Raw genomic sequence first — 22,026 nt, forward strand, 5'->3', positions numbered from 1 at the left:
CCTGGGCTTCTAGGAGGCACAGCAACGGGAAGGTGTTGTCTTCCATCATTGGTTGCTGTGGCCAGGCTAGGCGGTCGACTTCAGCGTCAGGGTCGTGGATCGTCTCCTCCTCGGTGGTCGGATGGCGTGATAGGTGGTCTGGCAGCTGGTTGTCTCTACCGGCTACGTGGATCACCTTGAAGTTGAACTCTTGTAGCAGCAGAGCCCATCGTGACAACTTGGCTTTATCGGACTTGTAGCGATCCAGCCACAGTAGAGCTCTGCTGTCAGTGTACAATGTGAAGGCCTGGTCCTGCAGGAAATGTTTGAACCGCTTCAGGGCCCATATGACAGCAAGACATTCTTTCTCGTTTATATGGTACCTCTTCTCAGCTGGCTTCAGCTTGGTGGAACCATATGCGATGATCCTTCTGTTGTTGGGTTCACCTTGGAATAGGACGGCGCCCATGCCTATCTCAGACGCGTCCGTCTGGAGGCTGAAGGGCAGGCTGGCATCTGGCCGTTGCAATTCCAATTTATTGGCTATGGCATTCTTGATGTTATTGAATGCCCTGTCAGCTACTTCGTTCCATTGGAAACGGTGTTTTCCCGCTGTTAGGTCAGTCAGCGGGGTCACCATCTCCGCAAAGTTTGGAACGAAGTCTCGGAGCCAGCTGGCAGTGCCAATAAAAGATCTCAGTTGGCGGAGAGTCTTCGGAGTCGTGAACCCTTGGATCTTGTCTCTGTGTCTTTCCATCGGTTGCGTGTTGGTGGAAGTAATGGTATGGCCCAGGTAGTCCAGTTCTTTGGCGGCGAACTGGCATTTCTTCAATGACACCCACAGGCCGTGAGTGCGTAGGCGTTCCAGGACCAGGTGGAGGTGCTTTTGGTGTTCCTCCCAGGTGGACGAGTAGATGATTATGTCGTCCATGTACACCTTCACAAATTCGTCCACGAGGCCGGCGAAGACGGTGGTCACCAGCTTCTGGAAAGCTGCAGGTCCGTTCTTCAACCCAAATGGCATCACCGTGAATTCGAACTGGGACCCATCAGGAAGGCTGAAAGCTGTTATCTGCTTGGAGTCCTCGGCCAGCGGAATTTGCCAAAATCCGCTCTTCAGGTCGAGGGTGGTGAAGATGTTAGCTGAGCCAAGCTCCTTGATGCTGTCATGTATGGGTGGGAGGTTCGAAACTTCGTCCACGGTGATTGCGTTGATTTTGCGATAATCGACGCAAAATCTAGGAGTTCCATCCTTCTTTGTGACGATTACAACTGGGCTGTTGTACGGACTTCTGCTTGGACGTATCACGCCCGCCGAGAGCATGTCCTGGACCTCGGAGTACATTGTCTTTTTCTTGGCCGTGGAGTATTTATACGGCCTGGTGTTGATGGGAGTTGAGTCAGTCAGTTTGATGGTCATCTGCGTGGCCTTGGTGGTGGGTTGACGGACTTTGTCATCGAAAACATCTTGGTATGTTTCGAGAAGCTGTTGGATTTCAGTCATTGCGAAGCTTGGGGCCTGGTCTTCTCGTAGGAGGTGGACGTTGTTGGTGGATGTTGGTCTTGTAGACGACTCCCAGAACAAGATGTGGCGGCTGTCGGTCCCTACGTGGATGCACCTCCTGGTAAGGTCTAGCAGGGCACCCTCGGACGTCAGCCATGACATGCCTAGAATCAGGTCGTGGTGGAGATCGTCTACGAGTTGACATCGGATTCTACTTGAAAATTGATCGGTGAAGTGGACGTCCACGTCTACGAAGCCTAGAGTTCGCAGTGACTGGCTTCTTTCGGGCAGCTGGACTCTGGTAGAAGTGTTCTGCACCATTGCCGTCTCGATAAGGCCCGCTCGGATGAAGTTGTGGCTTGCACCGGAGTCTATCAGGGCCATCATCCTGACTGAGTTGATTTCCACGGAAATCTCGGGTGGTGGTGAGGAAGCAGCGGCTACCTGGAGGATGTTCAGCTGGGGCACCTTGGACTTGGGACTTAGTGTTCGACGGTGCCCCCGTCGGCGTTTCCCTGGCCTGGACGTGGTGGTTGGCTTCTTGGTGGAGGTATGGGATGACCTCCTTGTTGCTGGCTGGATTGGTTGCGGCCATTGGTGTTGTTACGGTTGTTGTAGCCATGGTTGCGGTTGTTTCCCCTGTTGCGCCATTCATTGAGGGTCTCCGACTGTCTAGGGCGGTCGTGACGTGGTGGATGTTGTGGTGGACGGTCCTGCTGTGGCTGTGGAGGACGGTCCGGCTTGGGAATTGGTCTCTCTTGCTTTTGATTGGCAGGTGAGGGAGTAGAGACTCTTGTATCTCTTTCCAGTTCGTCCACTGTCCGCCGTAGGTCGTCTTCCGTACGTAGTGGATTGCCCCTCAGGTATTTTCTTATCTCCGGGCGCAACTGTTCTATGAGGATCTCACATCGTTCCTCGTCTGGGGTGGCAGGTGCAACTCGGTTGAACAGAGCCATCTTCTGGTTTATGAACTCTGCGGCTGCTTCGTGCCTCTGTTTATGGCCGTATAATTTGGCTAGCATCTTTGCAAATTTGGATGAGTGGCTGAAGTGGTCCACCAGTTTTCTGAAGAACGATGTGTGATCCATCTTGGGGTCCGTGTGTGTCTTTGCCCACGCAGCCGCCTCCCCTTCGAGTCCATACTCCAGGAGGTATGCCGTCCAGTGTCTCGTCTCGATTGCCATGTCTAGGAGGTGGTCCGTAGCTGAAGCGGCGAAGTCCTCGGGGCTCTCGTGTTCTGCTCCGCTGAATCGCTTTAGGGGTGGCCTCCATCGTGGTGTAGGTGCAGGTGGTGCTGGTGGTGCTGGTGGATATTCTATCTTCACGGTTTGTCCTTGAGTTAGGGCTAGTGCCGTCACGGCTTGAGTGAGGGCTGCTAGAATCTGTCCCATGTCTGCATTGCCTGACGTCGCAGGCTGTGGTGGAATTGGAGCTGTCGTCTCCGTTGTGGAAAAAGGGCCTGACGTCGCAGGCGGTGAGTACTCTGTTGTCTCAGGGTGTGGTGAAGTTCGATCAGTGAGTTGGGCGCCATGTCGGTAACTGATATAACTCCCATCTTCTTCTAAAGAGGGAGAAGGCAAGTTAACCGCTCTATCCGTCGCTTGGAGTGACCTCAGAGAGTAAGGCTCTCTGTCGGAAGCCATTATTACCTAGCTAGGGATTAAATGCCTTTTTCAAAGAATAACACAGTAATAAAAGTTTATTAATTTAAAATGCACAGTAATTATAATAAGTAGAAATGATATAATATAACTTATACTAAGAATCTGAAAGAGACGTATAATTATCTCCTGATCCGGAAATCGGGAGAATAATTATACTAATTAGTCTTAAACTAAGAATCTGGAAGGGAATACACGTTAGTTATTAATAATAACAAAATACAACCAAAATTCAAATTAGTAAATATAGAAAATGTCACTTGTCAAAAGTACTTGGAGTAGGAAGGAGTTGAGCTAGAAACTCGGGATAAGGACAGGAATGTCGGTTGTTATGCCAATCGGGATAATCAACAATAAAATGGGGAAGAAGTACACTGTAAAAATAATTATAAGCAAAAATTCAATTATTTTTCAAACAAATTTTCTAAGTCAATTGGACCTGTAGAAAGTAATCAAATGGTGACAAATAGGCACAATTAATGTATATCAATTCAAAATAGCAGTAAATAAAATAAACAACAAGTATTAAGGTCATAAAAATAATAATAGAAATTTTAACAGTGTAGCTGAAAAATAAATATCATTAATTCAAAGATAGAAAAAAAAGTACAAGTTATTTTTAATAGTGTACCTGAAAGAGAAAGAAAAGAGAAATAGCATACAAGTATATATATATATATATCAAAGAGTTATATTCAAAGTTTAAATATCAAATACCAACCTTATGCAGTGTACCTGAAAAGGGAAAAGGAAGTAAAACACAGTTTATGTACGTTTATTTGCAAGTATCAATATGCCTGAAAGAGGAAAATAAAACAACACAGGAAGTCTTTATTAAATCTCAATCTTTGCAAAAGGATATATGCACCGTCCGGTGGCAAAGTCCCGTAAAGTAGGGACTTAGCAAATCTGTAAGAGAAATTTTCTTACATGACCTGTAAGCTTGTCGAAATAATCAGAATTTAGACTAAGTCCAAAAACACAGATTAATTCGGCGAAAAATGGCGACGCTCTTAAAGGAATTTATCAGCAAATTTGACTAAGTCAAAAAGCATAAATAAATCCTTCAAAAATGGCCGCCGTGGTTTGCAGACAAACCGTAGTTAAAGATGTGGAACGTTAGGTTCCGGGTTTTAGAGGTGAGCTGAAAGAAAAACAAGAACTCTCTAGGAACTGAATCAACCAGAGGATCTTACTTGCCTAGAAGGCTGGACCAGCGGACATATCCTGACCCGGTCTGATTTCCTGGCCGTCGTGCACTTCTTTTATGCAGAAAAAAGTAGGTCAATCGTAACGGTCGTTTTGGACTTTTTTACGATTGACCGGCACGGCGACCAATGCCCAATTTTCAGAATTATCATTGGCTGCAGCTCAGATGCAGTTCGACCAACGATAATTCAGAAAATGAGCAACAGACTTCTGAATTATGATTGGCTGCAATTACTGTTGCCATTTGACCAATCACAATTCAGCAGGCTGGGCGACACGCTGGACATAAATACACTGTTTTGTCTGACGGAACATGGAGCGGCGTTCTTCATCGGCGAAGATTAATAGAAAATACGTACCTAATAGAAAAAGATAATATCTAAAGATGGGAAGCAGAAGAAACGCAACATGGAATACTCTTTTTACCCTCAATATTTGTGGGTAACAGTCCCTGGGATAGGACAAAACTGTTTATTTACGGTGAGCGCGTGATGTTCCGTTGTTTGTCGGCAAATAAACATGGTTCAAAGCAAGTTGGAAGCTGATTTATAGCACGTACTTACCGCTCCAGCCCATCCGACGTGACTAGGGACAGGTAAGCTCAGTGTCGTGGTAATTTTACTATGGAGTGGTCTAACCAAGTTGTGTTGGAACTTTTATCATTGTATAAATTAACCAGCTTACTAAAAATTTTACCGGTAACACTGATGGACAAAACCAAACTGAGTAAACCCTCAATCTCGAGACACGCTCCATTAGAGTAGATATAATAAAGAAAATATTTATTAATTACACACTAACATGGGGTGTTTTCTTTTCTTTTCACTAATATCTTCGTTCGCTAATAAGTTCGTTCGCCAACTACCCTGCCAATGGCGGGGCCATAATATTACTCAGTCACACCATGAAAATATAGGAGAAAGTAATTTATAGATAGATACCTGAGCCAACCGAAATCTCCCAAAAATAAAGTATTTGGATTTGTGCAAGATAAATCGAATATGGGTATGTAATTTTCATTATGAGGCACTTTTCATTTAAAAAAAGGCATTTTTGATTATAAAACAGATGGAAAACCATCGGAATAAAGAGTCAAATGCTCAATTGTTATTGATTGATCAAGCGTAGAAAAGAATACCTGAAATTAAAGTAGGACTACAAAGGGCCTAGCATTACTTCTTATTTATTTTCATTAGAGACAATACAATAAAGATATGCCAGATGAAGGAGATAAAGGGAGGCAAATTATTATTTTCAATAGATTGTAACATCAATATAGTACATAGTACTCTTAGAAAAAGGGATTAGGAAAAATATGTAAGATGAATATTTGCGTATGGCTTCGTGACATGGAAATAAGAGTATGTAGATAAGGAATTTATAGACAATAATAAGTCGTTTCCAAAAATATTATTTTTGATTATATTTGATATTTCCGTAATATAAGTTGCCATCAGACAAGTAAAGATTTTTGCCAGTTTAGTTAATCACAGAAAAATGTAGACTGATCTACTGTTAGAAAATTTGAATTATTTACAAAGAAGTATATCCCTGTATATCCCATTGTATATCCCTATTAGTGCTATTAGTCAGAACGTGGTCAGAACCAAATATTATTATAAACAAGCAGTAAGAGCCAATCAAAATCTATCGCGCCAAAAGATAGTTTTAGAAATCTGATTACCTTAAATAAAAACCAGCTGCAAATTGACATTTTCTGTCAAGTATCATGTTTTGATACTGTGTTGATAAGGTTAATATAAGTTTTTGATAAGTTGATTAAAAATTAGGAGAATTGTGCATCATATTTAATGCAAATAACTCGAAATGGATCAGTTTGTGACAAAAACGTCGGTGGAACTAGACGAAAACTCAATTTTGCAAGGATTAAAGAAATATTTTAAATTCGACGAATTTAAGTCAGACTTACAACGCAGAGCAGTGATAGAAATATGCCAAAGTAAGTTGAAGTTAAGAATTATTTACAGAGTATAAACCTTTTTTATTTGTAGGAAAATGCGACGTATTTGTTTCCATGCCTACAGGCTCAGGAAAATCTTTATGTTACCAGTTACCTGCGATTTTACACAGTGGCAAGATAACCATAATATTTTCTCCACTTCTGGCACTTATAAAGGTATCTTATCAGTCTAGTAATTTGTTTTGTATTATATTGCTTAATAGTTTATGTAAGGTTTATGTTTGTATGCCACAATGTGACCGAACATTAATTTGAGTCCTAGCTGTTTTGCCATGTATTACCTTGTTAAAGTGTTAATCTATAATTCCTACTGATCATATTCCTATTGGGGAACCGTCTCTTTCCATCTTTACTACTCTATTTGTTTGTATTCTTCTTCTTAAACTGCCTATCCGTTCTGGATGTTGGCGATTGTCACGGCTATCTTTACTTTATTTATTGCAGTGTGGAACAGTTCAGTGGTAGTCGTGTTATACCACTTTCGTAAATTTTGAAGCCAGGAAATGCGTCTTCTTCCCGGTCCTCTCTTACCATTTACTTTCCCTTGGAGAATCAGCTGGAGAAGGCCGTAACTATATAAAATTTGTTTGTCTACTCTTCTATTTCTTACCTGCTCCTTGACATTCTCCACCTTGCATCTACGTTGTATATCTCCACCTTGCATCTACATTGTATATCTCCACCTTGCATCTACGTTGTATATCTGTACTTCTTACTCTTTCAGATAGTGTTTTATCATCAATTTTTTTAAGTGTTTTGATCTCTGCTGGTTCTAACATCCTTTTTGTCCTCTCTTTGTCAGGGCATGTTCCTTCAGCATATGTCATTATTGGTTTGATGACTGTTTTGTAAATTCTGCCTTTCATTTCTATTCTGATATTGTTATTTCTCCATATTGTGTCATTCAGGCAACCTCTGGCTCTGTTTGTTCTATTCACTTGGATCTTCCACTTTGGTTTTGAGCTTTCTGGAGCTAGATAATGATATGCCTGGATATTTAAACTACATCACTTGTTCTATTATCTGACCTTCCAGCTCCAAATTACATCTTAGTAAATTTGCTTTATAGGTATGTTGGGATTCATGTTGGGTCAAATGACCCCCTAACAATGCCCCATGGGCTTGTAGTCCATCATAATCTGCCTACACTTATTAAACAATAAATTTTTTGGGTTTACAGACATTTTTCTTATAACATATTCCATTAACATGTTAAACAGAGTTGGAGGCAACCCATCTATATAGACAAAAAATATTAGAACAAAGATCTTGTTGAGACCACAATCGGTCAGTTTTATTTTAAAAAAATCTCTGAATCCTCTAATAAAAACAAAACCACATAGGCTGTTATAAATAAACTTAATGGAAAACAAAAAAATCACAAAATGTCTATCAAATAATAGATGATTCTAGGATTACAGATTCAGATATAATATCAAACAAATTTAATGATTTCTTTATAGATGCACCAGTAGATATAATTACTAAAATAATGAAACCAAATTTTAATTTTCAGTATTCCAACGATTTTGTTCAAAACAGTTTGTTCCTATCTTATATAACAGGGGAAGATATCTTACACATAATAAAATTTAAAACTAAAAACAAAGCATCATTTGGTTTTGATGAAATATCAGGTATAGTAATTAAGAAAAATGCGTCTCAGATTTTGACACCACTTGCTCACATTATAAATGCTTCTTTCAATACTGGTGTTTTTCAGTATGCTCAAAACTTCTATCATTTCATCGGTATTAAAACAAGGTGATCCTGAATTAATGTCAAATTTTCAACCATTGCCTATTCCATCTGTGGTATCTAAGATTATTGAATATGCAATGCTAAAACAACTTTTATTATCATTTTTAGATATCAACCAAATTATCACAAAGCATCAACATTGATTTGGAAATAAATTTTCTACTTCCACAGCCATTAACAGTTTCTATGAGGAAGTTTTAATATCAATTGAAAACAGTGAAAATCCAACTGCCATTTTTTGTGACCTCAGTTCTGCTTTTGATTGTGTGCAACACAATGTACTCCTCGATAGATTGTACACATATGGTGTTAGGGGAATTGCCCATAGTTGGTTTGGTTCCCATCTGAAAGACCAGCACCAAATAGTTAAAATAAAAAATAACTTCATAATTTCAATGTCTGGTCCGATTGTTAATAAGAATGGAGTACCACAGGACTCCATATTGGTCCCGATGTTATTTATTTTGTATATTAATGAACTACCATATGTGAAGTCTGATGCATTTGTATCAGTTTATGCAGATGACTCAACAATGCTATATCGCTATAAAGACATAAATTTTCTACAAGATAAAATAACAAACTCACTGAAGACCTTCACTGATTGGTCCAGTAATCAGTCGGTCCTGTTCAATCTTCAAAAATCTAAATTTGTATCATTTACATCCCATGCAAGTTCTACTAAACCTGATCTAAGTATTTCCATCAATGGCGAGGGTATTTTGAATTGTAGTGATGTGAAGTTTTTACGAGTGACTTTCGACTCTCATTTATCTTTTAAGACTCATTGTGGGAATGTGTGTAAAAAAACTGTGTCTAAAGAATGTGTGTAAATGTTATGAATTGAGAAATTTGGGTAGAATACTTAGTCTGCATCATCTTCGTCTTTTTTATTTTGCTGAATGACAACGCTCAATTGACAATGAGTTACGGCATATCTGTCTGGGGTGGCTCTACTAGTGTAAAGGACGTTTTCAAGACCCAAAAGTGTATTGTGAGATGTATTGCAGGTGTTCCATATGGTGTATGGAATTTACATTTTGGAATTATTGATACTAATTCATAAGAATCAAAAAACTTTTTATGTAACAGTGATATTCACTCACACAACACAAGCAATAAGAGACAGTTTGTAATACCCTATCGACATTTAGAAATAAGTAGGAAGTCATCTATTGTCTGTTACTACTGTATAATCAACTTCCTCAAAAATTTAAAAACATTAATCCAACTACAGCTTTTAAAACCAAGTTAAAGAGTACCTAGTGTTCATGTGTCCTTATACATTAGGTGAATATTATGAGAGTGAATATTATCCATGTATCTGTGAATGCCCAAGTTGCAACATAACCAAATTTAATATTATTTTAATTATATTACCATGTCTATATATGTATTGTAGGTTTTATATGTATTTTAATGTTTTAAACATTCCTATTCGAAAAGCCAACGAGTCAACACCTCGGCTTCTTCAAATAGTATTTCTTATAAAAAAAAAACTTGTCAGTTAATGTGTTTTGTTATCAAGTAATTATTGAAAGTGAAAAGTTTTTTGTGAAACAACTTGGTATGTAAACTTTATAATTGATACAAACACAATAAATAGGCCAGGCATTGCGCCTGATTTTCATTAAATATTTTGGCATCCAGAATATTTAAAAATGCTTCTTCAACCCACCGCTCCAAGCTACGCAGCTGTTACCACATCAAAAACAACAAAACCTACACCGGCGACCACATCATATCCTAGCAGAAAGCAAGCAATAGTATTAAATGCTCTTCCGGATACAGCTCTCTTCGATTACATTAAGGCGATCGGTGAAATCGTAACACCAAAGCGTATTACCCACGCTTCCCGCATATCTAACCAACGCATTTGCATCTTTCTTGCTTCTATTTCTGACGTCGATATTCTTCTTAAAAACAATCCCACCGTTTCCGTTAAAAATGAAATTGTCCACATCCGCAGACTCATTTCCCCAACTAAAAGATTGTTAATATCTAATGTATGTCCATCGATTCCAAATCAACTTATCGAGCAGGCATTAAAAAACGAACTTGGTCTGCAACTAGCCTCACCTGTATCTCAAATTCGTACAGGCTCACCCGATGAAGATTATTCCCATATATTAAGTTTTCGACGGTCTATCTACGTAATACCAGATAAAGACAATTTCGAAATACAAACCTCCGTATTAATACATTTTGAAAACACTTCCTTCCGAATCTTCGTTACATCAGATAAACTAGAATGTTTCCTTTGCCAAAAAGCCGGACATACGGCTGAAACCTGCCAAAACCCACCGGATACCACTACCCACCCCCGTTTCGCCCAAGTACCTAATGAATCCACCAACAATAGCCCCACCGCGCCTTCCGGCATCTCTCACACTTCTGACCCAAATTCTGCCTCCGACAATGTATCCAACATCACACCTCTACCTTTAGATCAACCTCAACCTACACCTCCTACTATCGCCCTCCTGAAAAGAGCCCATTCAACTGACTCAAGCCTCGATTCTCCCCCTGTAATTGCCATTTCAGATCCTACTACTCACACTCCAATAGATCCACATTCTCTCGATGACACCTCCTTCCGGGCCCCCAAATCAGCCCCTAAAAAAAAATCGAAAACCAAAGATACAAAACCATCAGCCACTATCAGCCCGTCTGCCCGCTTAATCATAGAAAATCTTATAGCAGCAAACCCATCATCCTTTTCAATTAACTCGCTACAACTAATTGCTTTCTTGGAAAATTCTTTCGACTGCCATGACCCCTTAGCTGAAGCATACCAATTTACTACGAACATTAACGCCCTTCTTGATGACCTTAAACAAATATACCATAATATCTCTGATAGATCACTTAAAAATCGTATAACTCGCCTACAAAAAAAAATTAAGGCTACGATGAATCTAAATGATGTTATTGACACTGTTAGTCTTGCATCTGTTAGCTCTAATGACAGTGACCCATCCTTAGACAAAACCGACCTGCCTTAATTTATAACTTTATATTCACTATAATTCAATGGAATTGCGACGGATATTATCCGCGCTTAGAACGTCTGCAGCTACTGATATCTCTCCACCACCCCACCTTCATTTGCTTACAGGAAACTAACTTCACGTCAACTAATCTCCATACACTCAAAGATTTTGAAGGGTATCATTACATCAGATCTGTCTGCTCCAGAGCTAGTGGAGGTGCATCTATATTTGCTTCTAAAGACTATTACTCCACTCTTCTTCCTCTGACTACCAATCTCGAAGCCGTCGCCATCACTGCTTACTGCCCTAACAAACTTACAATATGCTCTATATACATCCCTCCTGACTACATTCTAAAGGAAGAAGAACTTCTTGATTTAGTATACCAACTCCCCCAACCCTATATAATTGTAGGAGACTTCAACGCCCACAACACTATGTGGGGCTCCTCGCGTACATTCGGACGTGGTAAAGTTGTTGAAAATATTCTTGATTGCACTAGTTCATGTATCCTTAATACGGGATCACACACTCACTTTAACATTGCTTCAGGTGCTTTTTCTGCCATCGATCTAAGCATATGTGATCCCAAATCGGCCCCCAAATTATCCTGGCAAACAGCGGACGACCTTCACGACAGCAACCATTTCCCTATAATTATACGTGACAACACCTATGACCAAGTTTCAGTGAGAAGTTATTGGCGCTTCAACAAGGCTAATTGGCCAGAGTTCTCCAAAAAATCGGAATCCCTAATATGTAAATTACCTAACTCTAATAATATCGATGATTCCATAAAACTATTCTCAGATGCCATAATTAAAGCAGCATTAACTCATATTGGCAAAACTACAATTAGCTCCCGACATAAAGTTGTTCCTTGGTGGAACTCTCAATGTGAACTCGCAATTCGACAATCAAAGACTGCGCTCAATCAATACCGCAAACATAAAAGTCCTGAAAATCTAATTAAGTATAAAAAGCTGAAAGCCAAAGCCAAATACGTTGTCAAACAGAGCAAGAAAACATCCTGGCATAACTATGTATCGTCTTTGAATGATAACACAAATCCCTCCCAAATGTGGAAAAAAATCCGACAAGTTCAGGGACAAAAAACTAACACCAAAATTACCCATTTAATCTCTAACAGCACTTCTTCTAGCAACAGCCAAATTATTTGCAATACCCTGGCTAATACATTTGAGGAACAATTTCACAACAAACTCAAACCCCTAATTTCATCCTCTACACAAGAACCGCTCTCCTACAACCTCACTTCACAGCACTTACAAGATATCGACAATATTAATTCTCCTTTCTCACTTTCTGAACTTACATCTGCTTTATCCTCATGCAAAAATACTTCTGCCGGCCCTGATGATATCCCTTATATTTTTCTTAAAAACCTACCCAACCGCTGCCTCACTTTCCTGTTAGACATATATAACTCTATCTGGTCTTCTCAAATATTTCCTACTCAATGGAACACATCCGTAATTATACCTGTCCTAAAACATGGCCAAACACCAATCTTTCCTCAGTCCTATAGACCGATTTCTCTCACTTGCACCATGTGCAAATTAATGGAAAAGATGATAAACAGACGTCTTTTATGGTTTATTGACAAACACCAAATTTTACCTAAAGAACAATCCGGTTTTCGCCGACATCGTTCCACAAGCGATAACCTCGTCCTCCTTCATACCCACATCGCCGGAGCTATTAATAACAGTCAAGAAGTGATTGCCTGCATTTTTGATATTGAAGCTGCCTTCGATAAAATACCTAGACAGGTTATTCTCGATAAACTATTATTATATGGCCTTAATGGTAATATTTTTAAATTCATCAAGCACTTTCTTAGCTCTAGATCTTTCAGAGTCTCTGTAAATGGTTGTATATCATCACCACACATCCAACAAGACGGAGTCCCTCAGGGCTCTGTATTAAGCCCCACATTGTTTATTTTATCAATTAACCATATATGCCACAGTCTTCCCTCCCCAGTCAAATTTACTTCATATGCTGATGACCTTGTAATTTATTGCCATGGTGTTGCGACCACTACTACTTGCAAACTTCTCCAAACATCTGTGGACTTATTACAAAATAGATTGACTGCCATCGGCCTGTCCCTCTCATCTACAAAATCACAACTCATTAAATTTACCAGAAAAACACTCTCCACTGCCCCTAAAATCTTAGTGAATAACCACCCTCTCCCAGTCGTTGATCACCGCAAAATTCTAGGACTAATATTCGACTCCCGACTTTCTTGGAAACTACATATTCAGGAAACTAGAGCAGAGTGCCTAAAACGTTTAAATATTATCAAAACACTTTCCCACTACCAATGGGGCGCTAACGAATGTACACTATTAAAAGTATATAGGTCTCTCATTCGCTCTAAACTCGATTACGGCAGCTTTATATACATGTCAGCATCCAAAACATCTTTACAAACCCTTAATTCTGTGCATAATACTGCTATCCGCCTCTGTTTAGGAGCTTTTCGTAGCAGTCCAGCTGAGAGCCTCTACCGCGAAGCCAACGAACCTCCTCTTTGGCTTAGGCGCCAATATCTCCTCCTTTCTTACGCTGCCTCTACTTCAGCTAACCTTTCTAATCCAGTACACACACTGCTGACATTACCCAACTATACTAGTACTCACCCTCCTGCTCCACGCATACACACTATCGCCCTCTTACTTCCAACTTTAATACCACATATAAATTTATCCCTAACTAACCCTCTCCCGATCCCGCAGAACTCTCCTTGGACCAAAACTTTACCGAAATTTAATGTGTCACTTACAAAGTTTAGTAAGGCAGAAACCAACCAGGATTTGATTAGGAAATCCTTACTAGAAATTCTTAATTTTAAGAAATTCGATCGGGTACTCTACACTGACGCATCAAAGAGCGAAACGGGGGTTGGTTGTGCGGTTACCACTACGGAAACAGTCGTTAGTTCATGTCAAATACCTGCCACATGCAGCGTTCACACTGGTGAACTGTATGCTATTTACCAAGCCTTCAAACTCTGTACAGCACCCAATCAACATATTGCCATCTGTACAGACTCCCTTGCCTCTATCCAGTCCATCAATAATCTATTTACTAATCACCCTCTTGTAGAAAAAATCCATGATATTTACCAAAATCTTATCATCCACGACATCCATATCACTATCATATGGATTCCCTCCCACATCGGGATTATGGGTAACGACAACGCCGATCGCTTTGCCAAAGAAGCTGCTGTATCCAATTGTACACCACGTAATATACAAATTGCCAGTGACCTAAAAACTAGTATAAAGAAACTCATACGAAATTACTGGCAGAATCATTGGAACCAATCCACTACATTTTTACACCAAATAGATCAGACGATTGAGCGGTTCGTTATCCCTGGTATAACTAGAAATGAGATGGTTGTTGCTAGAAGATTGCGTATTGGTCACACCAGATGTACACATGGTCACCTAATGAATTCTGCACCTAAGCCAATCTGTCACTATTGCCAATCTCCACTAAGCGTTCTACACATCCTTGTGGACTGCCCTCACTACAATAAACGACGCCAAGAACTGGGCATGGAAGGCGACATCAAAGATATATTATCAAACCAGAGCCAAGTCATCACAGCTATCCAGTTCCTGAAGCTAGAAAACTTATTAAATAGTATATAACTATAGTATATAATATGTAATTGTACCTTTATAATTGTATCCACGGTGCCTCGTGCTAATGGCCGAAGCTGTCACAAGCACGTTAAATTAAATAAAAAAAAAAAAAAAAAAATGTTTTAAATATTTTTAATGTATTGTTCTATTTTTTGTAATGTTTTATATTTATAATTTTGTATGTTTGACTTGCTGTAAATTTTGTTGTAATTTATAGTCAAATAAACTGTATATGTATCTATCTCCCTGTTTTAGCCCCTTAGTTATCTGTAAAGGGTCTGTCAATTGATTTTGAACTTGTACTTGTGCTTCTGTGTGATTCATGGTGGTTTGAACTAATTTTACCAATTTACTTGGTATACCAATCTCTTGCATAATTAAGTATCTATATTGTATCTCTGTTTATTTTATCATAGGTTTGTCGAAAATCTACGGAGATTTGCTAGTAAATGGATGTAACTAAATGCCATTGACAATATCTTGTGTTAAGAATTAAAATACTTTCAACTATCTTTGTTTCTTTACCTATTCTTGTACACATGTAATTTCAAACGTGTTTCAATGTTGATATTCAATCTTGTATTTGATGCAACTGAGACAATATTTTACATTTCACAAACATCCAGTCAACTGGGGTATTAAGATTTCAGACTCATATGGATATAATTCTTCAAAATTCTGATTGGCTAACCTCATTAGACTGAATTACTTTTTACTTACTTATTTTCTTCTCAATTTAGAGTTATTTATGGATCTGTTGTTTGGTCCTTTCAATATTGTCTTATATTTGGTCTTGTTTATGTATCTCATAGACATTTAACTACTTGTAGCATTATTGCAGTTCTTATTAAATTTCGGAATTATTATTGATTACAGATGTGATTAAGTCATATTGAGTTTTTTATGTTGACACCTATAACTATTTAAGTTCATATGTTTTATGTTATTTACATGTTTTCTTTCCTCAAAATCTTCTAGTGACTGGCTTTTATTCTTTTTAATCTCTGAGCAAGTATACTTGTAAGTCAGTGGCAAATCCTAAATGCATGGAATTTACAATTTTATAAAAATCCTTCATTAATATTGTCTTTTTTCTGCAAATATTTAAATACCTTCCCACTCCTGACTGTTTTCAATTATCTCATCAATCCATTCCATTTCTATTATACCTCATTTCAACATGGCTTCTTTTATTACATTTTTCTAGGATCTTCTATGTCAATATTTCTTTCTGTCACTGGCCCTTCTTATAGCTCTGCACCATTTCCTGGTGTTCATTAATGAACAAATGTTCGTTTTTTTTTTATTTAGTTTGCAGGTCTTGATCAGCTCTTCCCCATTATCATTTATTGGGAATTATAAATCATACTCAAATTTTACTGCTACCTTTCTGGATGATTTTAAATTTCTCACTAACTTCGTCAGTGAAAATAACCTATTCATAATCTTCTTCTTAGGATTTAGTTAATACATTTTGTAAAAATTTAGAAAAAATTAATTTTTAGTGTTATTTGTTTATTCTTTTTATTTTCATACACATAATTTCAAGGATCAAGTTGATCATCTGACAAAGTTAAAGATACGTGCAGCAACTATAAACTCTAAAATCACAAATGCCCAAAGAGAGGCCATAATAGCTGATCTGAAATCAACTTCCCCCAACATTAGGATTTTATATGTCACTCCTGAACAAGCAGCTACAGCCACATTTAAGGTAAAGTATGTTTTTTCTTTACGCATTTCTTATATTTCCTGCTGTTATATCATTTATCTTTATGTCAATATAAGTAGTACAATTTAATGCTTAAAAGAATCAGCTAGTTCACTCCTGAATTTTGATGGTTCCAGGATTGCATTGACTCCTGGGAAACAAAATTTGAATGCGCAGTAGACTAGGAGAAGAATGAAAACTGTTGCCAGATTTATAATATTCTGGTTCAAAGAATATTCCCATATTATAATAAAATCAATATTATTTAACAAATGATAAAATCATTCTTGAACATCCAAATATTTCATTTGCCTAAGTTCAAAGGAAGAAAAAATGAGTATGTAATAACATAAATAATCAAGAAATTATTGTAATCAAAAAAACTTTAAATAAATTGCATACAATTTCTAGACTTCGACCTGAGTAGACCTGAATTTTTGAATCACTATAAAACAGTAAAGAAAAAATATGATGATCTTTTTTATTGTGCCAAACAAGGACTAATGAAGCAGAAGCTTCAGAACTCTGAGAATATCTCCAAAACTGTGTGGAATTTTGTTAACTCCCAAAACAGGTAAAAATAAATCAAAGCCTAGCAACCTGAATATAAAGGGTGAGCCAGCAACTATGGACGATGAATTTAAAAAACATTTCCGCAACACAGTTTGTGACATTTGTGATAATGCATAACATAAAAGAGTCTAGTCTGAAATCTGTACTGGACGTCTGTACTCAAGAGGCTTGAAGAACTCCATTGGCTACAATCAAATCCCAATGAAGGACCAAGGAAATGATTGACATAATAAAACTACTTTATCTGATAATGAATGGTTCTTATAAAACCAGTGTGTTTCCTGATGACCTCAAACTAACTCTGTGTCATCCTCTCTTTACAAAGGGGTCAATCTTAACATTTATCGACCTATAAGTCTTCTGACATGTTTCTCCAAGATCTATGAGAAGATATTAGCGTGTCTACTCTTAAAGTTTTTCAGTAAATCAGTATGGTTTTAAAATGGTAAGATTCCTTGTTGATTATTCTTAGATATCTTAAGTTTTTGACAGTGTATGCCACGAGTATCTGCCATATAAATTAGAATGCTATGGTATTAGAGATTAAAACTTAAGCCTTGTAAAAAGTTATCTTACACATAATAGGCAGAGGGTGGTCCTTAATATCAACCAGGACTTCGGAAAGAATCAGATCAATTTCATTTTCTATACCGGTTTTTAAACCTATGGCCGTTTTATCTTTAACGTTTAATAAGCTACAAAAATATCTAAATATTGTGCAGGTTTGATATTTCGGTAGTTTCTCATATTGAATTAATAGGAAATGATAAAAACTTGTAACATGCTATCTAAAATATCATTTTGAATACCGTGGCATATGGTAAATGCTTTTTAAGGATTTCATTTACGGCAGTGAAAGAGGTGATGCACGTGTCAAAAGAGCACCAGCTACAAAATACTTCGGTACAAAGTCGGCAGTGGGAGTGCCAAAAAGCATCTTCAGCGACCAGAAAAAAGCCTGGATCTGAAGGCAAGATAACTCATAATAAGATATACCCGGTCTAACACGTGGCAAGGTGTATATCGGACGGACATGTGCTAATAGGGCTGAAATACTACGGAAAACAAGCAGAAATCAGTTGAGAGACATAACAGGCTTCCTGCCTGTCTCCCAAGAGACACCAGCATACAATGGAACTGTTTCATGGAGACTTAAGCTACCGACTCTGTAGCAGAGGACCGAAAACAGTCAATAATATCTTGCATGACTGCGAGGAATTAGATCGCAGGGCACACACTTTTTGGAGACTACCAAGTGACTCCAAAAACATATGGTGCCCATCCATTAGACCTGTACAAGCTGGTACAGGGTTCCAGAATGCTGGAACGGTTATCATGAATAAATTGAAGGGAATATTCCTCGATTTAAAGACCTTTCAATCTCACTATGTTCTCAAGGTGCTAATTCAAAAGCATGTCACAATTTGACATAGTTTATCATCCTTTTTTCATTGCTCTTGATCACACTTTGCCTATAAGTGAAACTGAATTGTATTACTATATTTTTTTTACCAAGAGGTGCATACGCTGTGCAAGAACTACTGTTTGTCGGGAAACTTCGTGTTTCCACAACTTTTAAGGAGATGGTGAAGATCTTTGATTCCTGACTCACACAGAATCCATACCTTATCCATCAATTATCAACGAAAATATCACTTTTTTGTATATCTTATTTACTTTGTCATATACTCGTAACAACCAATTATTTTATTGCCATAAGTATATTTAATGTACATTCTTTTTTAGTCATTATATGAAAACCTTCATCGATTCAATAAAATCGCCTATCTCGTGGTAGACGAAGCGCATTGTGTAAGTGAATGGGGTCATGATTTTAGACCTCAGTATCAGAAATTGGGAAACTTACGAGAAAATGTAGATGTGCCTTGTATAGCCTTAACTGCCACTGCCAATGCAGAGGTAAGAATGCTATTTATGTGAGATAGTTATTAAAATTGTTTTTCACGCATATCTCGTTTTAGGTAATAAAAGATATTATAGCCAGTTTGAAACTGAAAAAAGATTACAAAACCTTCAAAACTTCCTGCTTCAGAGACAATCTGTTCTATGATGTCTATTTCCCTAACATGCTAGACGATCCATATAAGCATCTACGGGATTTTATTAATGATTGCTTAAACTTTAAAGAAGAGGAAGATCTCCCGCGTTCACAAAAATCTTGTGGAATCATCTACTGTCGAACTCGAGACCAGACAGAGCAACTGATGGAAAAATTAAATAGATTAGGAGTAAAAAGCTTGTGCTATCATGCAGGACTTAGAGCAGAAGAAAGAAGAATATTTCAGGAAAAGTGGCAAGATGGAGATGTGCCAGTTATTTGCGCTACAATCAGTTTCGGTATGGGCGTAGACAAAGCTACAGTCAGGTAATAACGTTCCCGTTCATTACTTTTATTAACTTATTACAATTTTACTAATATATTTCCTATTTAGATTTGTCATTCATTGGGGAAGCCCTAAAGAACCTGCTTCGTTTTATCAGGAGTCAGGCAGAGCCGGAAGAGATGGTAAGCCTTCCAGATGTAGAGTTTACTATAACAGATCTGATAGCAAGGCCATCGAATTTCATTTAGCCCAAGATTTGGGAAAAGCAGGTAGTAAAGAAAATAAAAAGAAGCGTATGGAACAAGCAGTGAAAGGGTTTAAGAAAATACTGGTATTTTGCGAAAATCCGAAGTAAGTATTTTATTTCTAAATGCATACATACATATTATATATAAGGGATATATTCTATATCGGGAATCCATCCTTGCCTTATTCATTGTTTCTAATACGACCCAGAGTTGTATGGAATGGAATACCTTATTGTAATCCACAAATGCCAAATGAAGAGGTTTATTATATGCGTTACATTTTTCTATAAGTGTTTATATTATCTGTAGGTGTTCTAAGGTACCATAACCTTTACGAAATCCCGCTTGTTCAACAGACTGATAACTATCGAACTTTCGGTACTTATTTGATAGTCTCTTGGTAATTATTTTGATAAGCAGTTTGTACGAATGTGGTACCAGGCTTATTAATTTGTAATTTGTGTTTTTCTCCTTTTTTGTTGTAGTATAAGTATCTGCACCCCCAAAGAGACAAGTGGTTTGAAAAATTCTGGTAACAATATGTAATGTACTATTTTGGATGGATTCTACTTGGTTCAAAAGAGACTTTTTTACTGATAAGTAAACAACTGCCCATCATCTATCTTATCAACTATTGACCAAATATTTAAACACTTGTTATATTAATTTTTATTTCTGTATCCCACTTTCAAGAATTAGCTAAGAATTCTGTTGACCTGTTTTTTTAGAAGAAAATAAAAATTTCAATTAAGATAGACTTTCTATTTCAGTGAATGTCGTCACAAGCTCTTTACAGATCATTTTGGAGAACCTCCCCCTAGATGTAAAGACAAATGCGATTTCTGTAAGGACAAAAAACGGGTTCAAGAGATGGTGGAACAGTTCCTGACCAAAAGTATTCAGTTCAATACTAAACAGGCTACTTATTCTGAGACTGACTTTACAGACATGTATGGAGAAGGAAGATATGGTCTTTCGAAGTGAGTATTATTTAAAAAATCAGCTGAAATTAATACAATGTTTAATTTTTTTATCGCGAAGCTATCCATAATTTATATTGAGGTTATTGTCATACATTTCTGGGGATGATAAAAGCATACTGAATGTTTTTTTCGCTTACCTGACGTATAAGTGAATATATGACGCACAATTGGTTTCTTTTTTATATGTCTATTTTGGTTTCTATCATCTAACTACCTATATTTCATGTTATAAATACAAGCCTCTCCCATTCATCCAGCTTTCCGTTTTTTCTACATTGAACCTGCAATTTGTTTAATATCCTGATGGCCAAAAAATGCAACAACTAAAAGGACAAATAAATTTTTAAATATTTATTTATGGAAGTATGCATTATAATATTCTTATTATTTGATAACATTATAAACAAATTTGCAACGTCATTTTCGTCAAAAAATTAATAATGAGTGACTCCTCCTTGAGTTTCTGTACACTCAGTTACTCTATGGGGCATTGACCAAATAAAGTGGTCTAAATCATATTGCGAAATACTCATCCAGATCACACATGTTCGATGGGTGACAAATCAGCTGATCTTGATGGCCACTCCAATGTTTCTATACCAGATTCTTGTATGAACTCCATGGTTTCACAGGCATTATGAGCTCTTGCGTTATCCTGATGAAAGATCGCATTTGGAATGGTTTGTAGGTAGCGATGTAAAACCTTTTGTACTACTTCACTAATATATCGTCGAGCTGTCGAGTGCCGTTAATAAAAACTAGATGTGATTTACTTCCCAAACATATAGCACCCCATACCATAATGCTTGGTTGTCTCACCTAGAAAATGTCTTACCCTTATACGCCCATCAGAACCGCCCAAACAAAATCTAGATTTATCACTAAAGCAAACAAAATTCCATTCGCTATTCCAGTTTTGCCGAGCTCTGTATCATCCTAAGCGTCGGGCCTTATGCTGTGATATCAAAGGTGGACACCACAAACGCATAAAACACCTAAAGCGGACGGTAAGCTGTCAGTCTCATTTCAAGTAACCTTTGATTAACTGTTATTCTTGCGACTACCCTTCCTGCAGCTGCAACTAAATCTTCTCTTACTTTTATACACTGTCCCGTCTACTTCTGAGAGCAAGAAGTATAAGATGGTGCAAATCACGGCCTTGCAATATTCTAGGACGTCCAGACCCTCCACGATGCCGATAGGTCTCATCATTGGACCACCTCCTCCAAACAAGTAACACCATTGATAGATTAACTTAAACTCCATTCAATTTTCCGTAAACCAAAACCGCCTCTACAATGCATCCTTTTTCGAAGTTGTTTAAATGATGAAATTGTCGACGACCGCGAACTTTTGACATTTTAAATTTTTTGGGTAAATCAAAAACAA

General features: G+C 37.8%; 1 protein-coding gene across 1 annotated transcript in view; it reads left to right on the forward strand.

Moving 5' to 3' along the window:
- The first annotated feature begins 6,070 nt into the window (after positions 1-6,070).
- Positions 6,071-22,026, forward strand: part of LOC140437155 (ATP-dependent DNA helicase Q5-like) — a 56,585-nt gene continuing 40,629 nt past the window's right edge. Inside the window, exons 1-7 of the mRNA XM_072526498.1 lie at positions 6,071-6,313; positions 6,366-6,490; positions 16,327-16,491; positions 18,808-18,981; positions 19,044-19,447; positions 19,515-19,757; positions 20,425-20,634. Of these exons, the coding sequence (XP_072382599.1) occupies positions 6,181-6,313; positions 6,366-6,490; positions 16,327-16,491; positions 18,808-18,981; positions 19,044-19,447; positions 19,515-19,757; positions 20,425-20,634 (1,454 nt within the window). The 5' untranslated portion in view covers positions 6,071-6,180. The remainder of the gene's footprint in view (positions 6,314-6,365; positions 6,491-16,326; positions 16,492-18,807; positions 18,982-19,043; positions 19,448-19,514; positions 19,758-20,424; positions 20,635-22,026) is intronic.

The sequence above is a fragment of the Diabrotica undecimpunctata genome, chromosome 3 (genome assembly GCF_040954645.1).
Source record: "Diabrotica undecimpunctata isolate CICGRU chromosome 3, icDiaUnde3, whole genome shotgun sequence".
Taxonomy (NCBI): Eukaryota; Metazoa; Arthropoda; class Insecta; order Coleoptera; family Chrysomelidae; genus Diabrotica; species Diabrotica undecimpunctata.